The sequence below is a fragment of the Miscanthus floridulus genome, chromosome 10 (assembly GCF_019320115.1).
Source record: "Miscanthus floridulus cultivar M001 chromosome 10, ASM1932011v1, whole genome shotgun sequence".
Lineage (NCBI taxonomy): Eukaryota > Viridiplantae > Streptophyta > Magnoliopsida > Poales > Poaceae > Miscanthus > Miscanthus floridulus.
In genome coordinates, this window is record NC_089589.1 from 14,230,921 (window position 1) to 14,241,190 (window position 10,270).

The 10,270-nt window shown below is 49.4% G+C and overlaps 1 protein-coding gene across 1 annotated transcript; it reads left to right on the forward strand.

Annotated features, from left to right (window-relative positions):
* The first annotated feature begins 2,869 nt into the window (after positions 1-2,869).
* On the forward strand, positions 2,870-4,943 carry LOC136488043 (uncharacterized). Its single transcript, XM_066485096.1, has 2 exons — positions 2,870-3,592; positions 4,857-4,943. The coding sequence occupies exons 1-2, from the start codon at positions 2,870-2,872 to the stop codon at positions 4,941-4,943; spliced, it is 810 nt and encodes a 269-aa protein (XP_066341193.1).
* Positions 4,944-10,270: the final 5,327 nt, after the last annotated feature.

Sequence of the window (10,270 nt, forward strand, 5' to 3'; positions counted from 1 at the left end):
TAATTTGGAACGAAGTGAGTAGTAATTAAGAGAGGAGATAAGATGTTGCATGACGTAATATTTTTTGCTTGGATTTTGCACACGTGCGCATCGGGTACGCATAATACTATGGCATGATGGTGCTACCCATATCTCTAGCAGATCAAAGGTATTGAAATCGCAGGCTTCTCCATTTCGTTATCCGTTCATTCTGGATAAGGAAAGTTGGTGTATGCTACTGCACGCCGTTATCGTAGACTTGTACTACAATAGTGACATGACGCACAGCCGAGTCGATCGGGCAGCACTCGGCAAAGAACTTGTTCGCCAAATATAAAAACACTCGGCAAATTTGACGTTTCCGGTAGTGCGTCTAGATAAATAATATGCCTGGATGTATAGCGAAATAGATGAACAAAAAAGTCAAAGCAATTTATAATTTGGAACGATGTGAGTAGTAATTAAGAGAGGAGATAAGATGTTGCATGACGTAATATTTTTTTGCTTGGATTTTGCACACGTGCGCATCGGGTACGCATAATACTATGGCATGATGATGCTACCCATATCCGTAGCAGATCAAAGGTACTGAAATCGCAGGCTTCTCCATTTCGTTATCCGTTCAGGCAAGTTTTTTCACTCTCTCTCCGTCATATCAATTTTTGGACGCATGCATGGAGCATGAAATGTAGATAAAAAAAATAACTAATTGTACAGTTTGGTTGTAAATCACGAGACGAATCTTTTAAGTCTAGTTAGTCCATGATCGGACAAAGTTTGTCAAATACAAACGAAACGTGCTACAGTGTCTAGATTGCAAAAATTTGCAATCTAAACAAGGCCTCGTTCTGGATAAGGAAAGTTGGTGTATGCTACTGCACGCCGTTATCGTAGACTTGTACTACAATAATGACATGACGCACAGCCGAGTCGATCGGGCGGCGCCGACATATATAGTAGGAGTATACGCGTGCCGAAATTCGCTGACACTGACCCTTCAAAAAAAATTCGCTGACACTGATCAACGAATCGGTACTAAGAAAGCATGGCAGAGAACGCGGCGCTCAACTACGCTGGTACTGTTCCTAGAATCTGAACACCACGCCCACAGGCGACAGCATAGCTCACAACAGGAAACGGCTGATTTGCCGGGAGCAAAAAAAAATTTGTCGGGTGCTTTTTATCGGGCACCCGGCAAAGGAATTCTTTGCCGGGTGCTAGGCCTGGAGGCACCCGGCAAATAAAGGCCTCCGGCAAAGCATCCTTTGCCGGGTGCCGGCACTCGGCAAATTCTAGCCATCGGCAAAAATTAGTCTTTGCCGGGTGCCGGCCACTCAGCAAAATATGGCCGCCGGCAAAGGTGGCCGGCTCAACGGCGGCCAGCTGCCGTCATCCTTTGCCGGGTGCCACGCCGTTAGGCACCCGGCAAAGAATTTTTTTAATTTTTTTTAAATTTCTTTGCCGGGTGCCCCATGACCTGGCACCCGGCAAAGGCTTCTTTGCTTGGGCCGGCCTTTTTAGTCATGGGCCTTTGCCGGGTGCCAGGTGACGACGGCACCCGGCAAAGAATTTTTTTATTTTTTTTAAAATTTCTTTGCCGGGTGCCCGGGGTGGCACTCGGCAAATTATTATTTTTTTTGTTTTTTTTACCCCATTTTTTTGTGGGGGAACTGCTACAGTAAATATATCCCTATTTCAAAATTTGGGACAATTATGAGTTTTTTAACTATATTTCCTTAATTTTTTCCGTTTCATTGAATATTTCTGACTATTCCAAATTTGAACTGCAGGTACATGAAATAATGGAATTTGGTCATTCAAAAAATAGTATTCATGATATTTAGGCTATGTCGAGGCCGTATGCAGGAAGTGGCATGAAATGTCGCGCATCATGTTGTCGTAACATGACGATGTACTCGCGGGGGAAGTTTATTTAAATTATATAAAATCCAAACGATGTCCGAAAATCACGAAACTTGTCGATGTGTCTTGTTATCACATGTGGATGCCCTGGTAAAAAATTGTGAAAGTTTCGAGCAAGTTGCGACGTCGGCTGCCTAAAACCCAGACATCTCCACATGTGTCAGTTCTCGTATGCCTCCTCCGGCTGTTTGATAAAAAAACGTTTGGCTGTCTTCTTCACTCACGGGTCTCCAGTAGCATCGTTCCCAATCTCCACTCGTCGCCAAATTCCAATTCCGCCGAGATGTCTGGGTTTTAGGCAGCCGACGTCGCAACTTGCTCGAAACTTTCACAATTTTTTACCAGGGCATCCACATGTGATAACAAGACACATCGACAAGTTTCGTGATTTTCGGACATCGTTTGGATTTTATATAATTTAAATAAACTTCCCCCGCGAGTACATCGTCATGTTACGACAACATGATGCGCGACATTTCATGCCACTTCCTGCATACGGCCTCGATGTCATAGCCTAAATATCATGAATACTATTTTTTGAATGACCAAATTCCATTATTTCATGTACCTGCAGTTCAAATTTGGAATAGTCGGAAATATTCAATGAAACGGAAAAAATTAAGGAAATATAGTTAAAAAACTCATAATTGTCCCAAATTTTGAAATAGGGATATATTTACTGTAGCAGTTCCCCCACAAAAAAATGGGGTAAAAAAACAAAAAAAAATAATTTGCCGGGTGCCACCCCGGGCACCCGGCAAAGAAATTAAAAAAAAAAATAAAAAAATTCTTTGCCGGGTGCCGTCGTCACCTGGCACCCGGCAAAGGCCCGTGACTAAAAAGGCCGGCCCAAGCAAAGAAGCCTTTGCCGGGTGCCAGGTCATGGGGCACCCGGCAAAGAAATTTAAAAAAAATTAAAAAAATTCTTTACCGGGTGCCGTCGTCACCTGGCACCCGGCAAAGGCCCATGCCTAAAAGGCCGGCCGACGCCCCCAACCCTAACGTAATCCAGGAGAGCCGCGCCTGCGTTCCGCCGCCGCCGCCGTCGCGCTCCGCCGCCGCCGCCCTCGCGCTCCGCCGCGCCCGCGCCTCACCGGTTCGCCGCGCCCGTGCCTCTCCCGCGCCTCGCCCGCGCCTCCGCCCATTCCCGGCGACCCCATGGCTCCGGCACCGGTGGCCCAGCGCCCGCGCGAGCCGCGCCCACGCCCGGCGACGCTCGCCTCGGCGGCCGGCCGGCGCTCCCGCCCGGATCCGGCGGCCCCGCGGCCGTGGCCCCGCCCCGACGACCCCGGCGGCGCTCGGCCCGGCAGGCGCTCCTGCCTGGCCCCGGCGCCCCAGCCTCACCGGCCGCGGCGGCCATGCGGCCCCACCTCACCGGCCATCCCCGACGAGGCCGGCTGCCCGTGGTCCGGCCGCCGGGCTCCTCCCACCGCCGGCCAGCAGTAGAGGGGGTAGGTGGAAGGAGGAGGAAGGAAGAAGAAGAAAAAGAAGGGGGAGGAGGAAGAGGAAAAAAGAGAAGGGGAGGAGGAAGAAGAGGAAGAAAGAGAAGGGGGAGGAGGAAGAAGAGGAAGGTGCCGACCCGACCGCCCGTCGATCCCCGCGCCGTTCCGACCGGCCGTTGATCCTCGCGCTGCTGCGGTCATCCCCGTCGTCGTCACCGGCCCTCGCTCTTGCCGTTCTTGCCGCCAAGGTAAGCCCTACCCTTGTAGTGTTAGTAGTAGTAGTTAGTAGTGTTAGTAGTAGTTAGTTGTAGTGTTAGTAGTAGTAGTTAGTAGTTTTAGTTGTAGTGTTAGTTGTAGTAGTTAGTAGTGTTAGTTGTAGGGTTAGTAAATAGTAGTAGTTAGTAAGTAGTAGTGGTTAGTAGTAGTAGTTGTTAATAGTTAAGTAGTTCTTACTATTAGCATTGTTAGTAGTTAAGTAGTTGTTAGTAGTAGTGTTAGTAGTAGTTGTAGGGTTAGTAGTAATTGTTGTTGTACTACTTCAATACTTTCATGTGCATGGAAAGAGAACTAAAGTACATGGCTCCTCTTGATATATTGGTGGTTGTTGGCCTTCGTGTCCATGTTTGGTATATATGTGGTTGTTGGCCTTCGTGCCATGTTTGGTATATATGTGGTTGTTGGCCTTCGTGCCATGTTTTTTGCAGGTTTTGGGAACCTCCCCGTGCAGGGGAGGTGCTGCCGAAATTTTGAGTCGACACTAACCATTTTTGCCCTTTTTTGCAGGAGGAGGACCTATGGGAGGGACTCGGCGACCCCGATCATCTTCGTCGGCGCTGCGAGTCTTCCTGCACCGCGTCGACTCGCCACTGCACCGACTCTCCACTGCCCCGCTACCCGGACCTCACCGCCACCCTAGGTATAACCCCTCTATCCGTATGTGGTCTTTGGTCGCGTAACCTAGTTAGGTGTCTCCCGTTCGAAAGAGATACGGTCGGAGATATGCGGACCTTTGCATATCAGCGACCGTATCTATTTTGGATTGTCCACGCTTTTTGGATAGCCCGCGGATGCGTAGTTGAGGTTAGTTTTCATGCTCCGCTCCGGTTCGAGACGGTATTTCGGCATCACCTCTCCGTTGTTCTCCGGATACACACTCTCCCTTGCAGGACGTGTATCGGGAGAACGGCGGGGAGGTGCTGCCGAAATTCCATATCGGATAGGAGCGGAGCATGGAAACTAACCTCATCTACGAACCCGCGGGTGGGATTAGGACCTATCCTCACCTATTAGAGAGTAGGGACACCTCGTAGATGCAATTGATGGTCACCTGTGGTGATGTTATATATGCTAGAGGATGGAGGACCGTCAGTGGATGTACACGGGCCGGACAAGTCAGGGTGATGCCAGCTATGAATGGATGCAGAAGACCGATCGTTTCTTGAATCGTGCATTTGGCAAGGCCGCAAAATTCCCGAAAATGGCTTTGTGTCCCTGCAGCAAGTGTGGTAACAGGAGAATGCTAGACAAGGAACTCATGGGTACACATCTGCACAAGAATGGGTTTACGCCGAACTACACCCGGTGGGTCCACCATGGTAAAGCCGATCGTATGAGAGAGGAGGTGGTGAGACAACGCGTCGAGGCTTTCGATGCTGATGCCGGGGTAGCAGACATGGTAGATGACGTTCACCAAGCATAGTTTGCTGAAGGACGTGAGGAGGCGGAGATGCAGGCAGCCGTAGATGCGTTCAAGTACATGATGGACTCGGCACAGAAACCCCTTCACGCTCATTCTGAGGTCTCCCAGCTGGATGCCATAAGTCGCTTGATGGGGTTGAAGTCCGATTTAAACTGGAGTCGAGAAGGCTTCGATAAGGTGTTGACCGTGGTTGGCACCCTGCTTCCAAAAAACCACGTGTTGCCGAAGACCATGTACGAGGCACACAAGCTCCTTAAAGCACTGAAGATGCCATATGAGCAGATACATGCTTGTCCGAACGGGTGTGTCCTATTTCGGGAAGAACTCAAGGAGGCAAAGTACTGTCCGAAGTGTAAAGCCTCCAGGTTCCTGGAGGTAGAGTCTGGTGATGGTGGTGGCCAGAAGACCCAGCTTAAGATACCCGCCCGAGTCCTACGTCACCTTCCCTTCGTGCCGAGGATTCAAAGGCTATTCATGACCGAGGAAACCGCGAAACAGATGACGTGGCACAAGAATGGCAAACGCTACCATCCTGACAAGATGGTGCATCCATCTGATGGTGAAGCATGGACCAGCTTTAATGACAAGCATCGTCTGAAATCCGATGAGGCTCGTAATGTACGTGTCGCGCTGGCAACAGATGGGTTCAATCCTTATGGCATGATGTCTGCCCCTTACACATGTTGGCCCGTGTTTGTTATCCCCCTCAATCTCCCCCCTGGCGTCGCCTTTCAACGACATAACGTGATCTTGACGTTGATAATTCCCGGGCACCCAGGGAGTAAGATGGGTGTGTTCATGGAGCCTGTGATTGATGAGTTGATCAAAGCTTGGAATGAAGGGGTATGGACATACGACCGAGCTACAAAGGAAAGCTTCAAAATGTACGTCTGGTACCAGTACTCCATGCATGACTTCCTGGCGTATGGGTTATTCAGCGCCTGGTGTGTTCACGGGAAGTTCCCATGCCCAATATGCTAGGAAGCTGTGAGGTTCATTTGGTTGAAGAAGGGCGGTAAGTATTCGTCGTTCGATCAACATCGTCAATTCCTAGATTCCAACCATCCATTCCGACAGGACACCAAGAACTTTAGGAAAGGTGTCGCAGTCATGGACCCTAGACCGCACTTGAAGATTGGTGCCGAGGTTCATGCTCAGATAGATGTTCTCTTGCCTAATGAAGAAGGTGGTTTTGTGGGATATGGTGAGCAACACATGTGGACTCATAAGTCCGGCTTGACGAGGCTCCCCTATTTCGATGACCTCCTACTGCCCCATAACATTGATGTAATGCACACTGAAAAGAATATCGCCGAGGCACTTTGGGCAACACTCATGGACACTGACAAGTCTAAGGACAACCCTAAGGCTAGAGTGGACCTAGCGACGTTGTGCGATAGACCACAGCAAGTGATGCGGCCTCCTACAAACGGCAAGAACTGGAAAAGGCCTAAGGCTGATTTCGTCTTGAAAACCGAACAAAGGAGGGAAGTACTATGATGGATCAAGGCGTTAATGTTCCCTGATGGGTATGCAGCGAACCTGAGCAGGGGAGTGAACTTAGGCACTATGCGAGTCAACGGCATGAAGAGTCATGACTACCACGTATGGATTGAGCGGCTTCTTCCGGCGATGGTACGAGGCTACGTTCCTGAGCATCTTTGGCTAGTGCTGGCAGAGTTGAGCTATTTCTTCCGCCAGCTTTGTGCCAAGGAGCTATCTCGGACCGTGGTTGCAAACTTGGAGAAAGTGGCACCTGAGTTGCTTTGTAAGTTGGAGAAGATCTTTCCACCCGGCTTCTTCTTGTCGATGCAGCATTTGATTGTGCACCTCCCGTATGAGGCACGTATGGGGGGGCCCGTGCAGGGCCGTTGGTGCTACCCAATCGAGAGATGTCTGAAGGCCATTCGCAAAAAATGTAGAAATAAGGCCAAAATTGAGGCTTCCATTGCAGAGGCTTCCATTCTGGAGGAGGTGACAAACTTCACACAGCTATACTACACGGAGAACCTTCCTAGCGTGCATAATCCACTCCCTCGCTACAATGTTGACGAGAATGAATCCAACCTTAGCCTTTTCCAAGGGCAACTCGGCAGGTCAAGTGGATCGACCAATAAGAGGTTGGAAAATGAAGAGTGGCGCATGATCATGGCGTATGGACTGGCCCGCAAGGGAAAGGCGACTTCCGCTGTCACCTTCAGCCCGGATGACCCACCCAAGTCGTACAGCAACCCGAGCGTCCACACCCGCATCAGCTCCTACGCGTCGGACGCAAGGTCGGTCCAGGGGCCAGACTGGGATCCGAGCACTGACGACATTGATGGCACGACTGTCATGAGGATCGGACAGGGCAAGAAGCATGGGCGGTACTGGCTTGGCGATGGCACCCTCGAGTCCGGCTCTGTTCCCTCCCTCTCCCAGATCCGAGCAAGTACCCCGAGCGGAGGCCCGGCCATACGCCAACGGCCGTCCCCTTCACAGCAGCGGGTCGACGCACTCCAGGTTAGTCCAGTTTAACTCTTCGTACATTGATCTTTACATAACTTAGTTACCTTTACATTACTAAAACATTCGATTGAAATGTTGCAGGCCGATAACGAGAGGATGGCTCAGGAGCTACGGGACCTGGCGGCGAGGACCGAGGTGGCCGAGCGGGAAAGACAAGCCGAGCGGGCCGAGCGGGAGAGACAGGCCAAGCAGCTGGCGGAGATTACGATGTTCCTGCAGAACTTTGGGCAAGTGAACGGTGTACCTGTGCCAATGTTCGCTCCAGCGCCGCCGCCAGTTGTAGCTAGTCCAGTGAGTATGAATCCATATTGCTTCGACTAGTGCTTTCATTAGATGACCCACTCTAAGCGCCTGAATCTCTTATCCTTTATGCAGCCTCCGTCGGCGGGTTCGAATGACCCATCTCAGGCGCAAGCAGGTGGTGCCGAGTTTCCTTCACCAGGCACTCAGTTTCCTCCCCACCTTTAGTTTGTATCTCTTTTTCACCGCTTGATGGACATGTGATGCACTGTGATCCACTATCGACTTGTTACGATGGTAATTGGACCTATTATGTTTGTGATGTCGTGTATGTGAGGTATTGTATTCGCGATGTGATATATATGTGTGGGATTGAGTTTGTGATGAGATGAATGTGATATATATGTGCTATATTGTCTTTGTGATGCTTCAGATGTGATATATATCTTTTATATGCTGTGTTTGTGATTATAGAATCAAAAAACAAAATAAAAAAAATTAATTTTTGAGGCTTTGCCGGGTGCCCTGGCCCTGGCACTCGGCAAAGCTGGGAATTCTGAAAGGAATTCCCAGCTTTGTCGAGTGCCAGGTCCAGGGCACCCGGCAAAGTTTTTTCAAAAAAAAAAAAAATCTTTGCCGGGTGCCCCATGACCTGGCACCCGGCAAAGAAATTACGAAAAAAAATAAAAAAACTCTTTGCCGGGTGCCCCCTCGTTGAGACACCCGGCAAAGAAATTATAAAAAAAATTAAAAACAACTTTGCCGGGTGCCTCCCCGGCACGGCACCCGGCAAAGAAAATTTGAAAAAAAAATTAAAAAAATCTTTGCCGGGTGCCTCTGATATGGCACCCGGCAAAGCAAGGGATGACGGAGCCGGCGCCGTAACGACCACTTTTCTTTGCCGGGTGCCGGGTTTGCACTCGGCAAAGTCTTTGCCGGGTGCCCGATAAAAAGCACCCAGTAAAGAAATCTTTGCCGACTAACTTTTTGCCGGAGGCTCTTTGCCGAGTGCTGCACCCGGCAAAGGCTTTGCCGAGTGCAAAATAGCCTTTGCCGGGTGCATTCGGCACCCGGCAAAGCGCCTGAATCCAGTAGTGGCTGGAGCCTGAATGCTGGTGGGCTGGTGGCTGGAGCACTTTGGCTAAGCGAGCTCTCAGCATGCAAACCAGACGAACCCCTGTCTGTGGTATTTTGTTCATCTTCGCTCCCCACATCATCATGTTATCATCATTCTTGGCAATGTTGGCAATGAGCTACCATTATTCTAAAGCCACCGTAACAGGACCACGTGTCTAGGGATGACTGTAGTCCTAGGTCCAGACTCAAAACCCGTGGATTTTACACCTAATGGGGGCGGAGACGGATCTGGATTCCCCCGTGGGGCTGGTGGCTGGAGCACTTTGGCTAAGCGAGCTCTCAGCATGCAAACCAGACGAACCCCTGGACTCGGTCTATCATTCCGCTGCATGCACCATCCCTTGGTCTCCACAGAAAAAAAAATACGTCACGGTTACTGGGGTACGACAGGGTATCTTGTCGCATGGGGCGCCGACGATGAGCCATGCCGCGCGTCGCCGTTCGGTCCCCGTCCCGGACTTGGCGACTAGCTCAGCTCTCACAGCTCAGCCCGTGTGGATCGGAGGCAACAGGCAGCACGCACTCTGCAGGACACACTGCGTGCCCTGCTGAGCGGAAAGCTACAGAAGCCGTATGGATGCAGAAGTTGACTGGCATAGTGGCATGGCTGGGCAACGGCAGTCAGACGACGAGCATGCACTACTACAGAATGGATTTGTTGTCTCGGGCGGTAACGGCCTTTAGTCCCGGTTACCGCACCGGGACAACGATCCCGGGACTAAAGAGGGACCTTTTAGTCCCGGTTGGTGTTACCAACCGGGACTAAAGGCCCTCCAGCCGAGCAAACGTGCCCACACCCTTTAGTCCCGGTTGGTAACCCCAACCCGGACTAAAGGTTTCTTTTCTTTTTCTTTTTTTTAATTTGTTTTCAGTTCAGTTACACGTATTTGTTTAATATATAATATGTTTTTATGTACGTATTCTACGCTGCTAATATAAATACACGCACGCATATAATTACATCTAATTCTCATCTTGAGCATTATTATATTCGAATAAAGTATGAACCTATATATATTATAGATATATATATATGTATATATACAACACTTTCATAATCTTGTTCTCGAAAATAACGATATCAATAAACATTTAATTTACATCATTTATTCCTTAGGATCAAAGTAGAACTCGCCATTGGGATTTAGCACTTTTTCTAGAAGATATCCTGCTATTGACTCCTGAACTGCTTTCAGATGGTCTTTTTGCATGACCCTTCGTTTCAACCATTCAGTCTTGCATTTGAAATAAAAGGAAAAGTATTAATACATATATATATATATATATTCATTTAAAAATAAATAAAAAAATTGATATATACGTACTCTGAGGACATCTTTAG

Excerpts from the sequence above, each read along its gene's own strand:
- LOC136488043 (XM_066485096.1), top strand. The coding sequence starts at position 2,870 with ATGCCTAAAAGGCCGGCCGACGCCCCCAACCCTAACGTAATCCAGGAG. Across the intron at positions 3,593-4,856 it reads TTGCCGTTCTTGCCGCCAAG|GAGAATGCTAGACAAGGAAC; the intron begins GTAAGCCCTACC and ends GTGTGGTAACAG.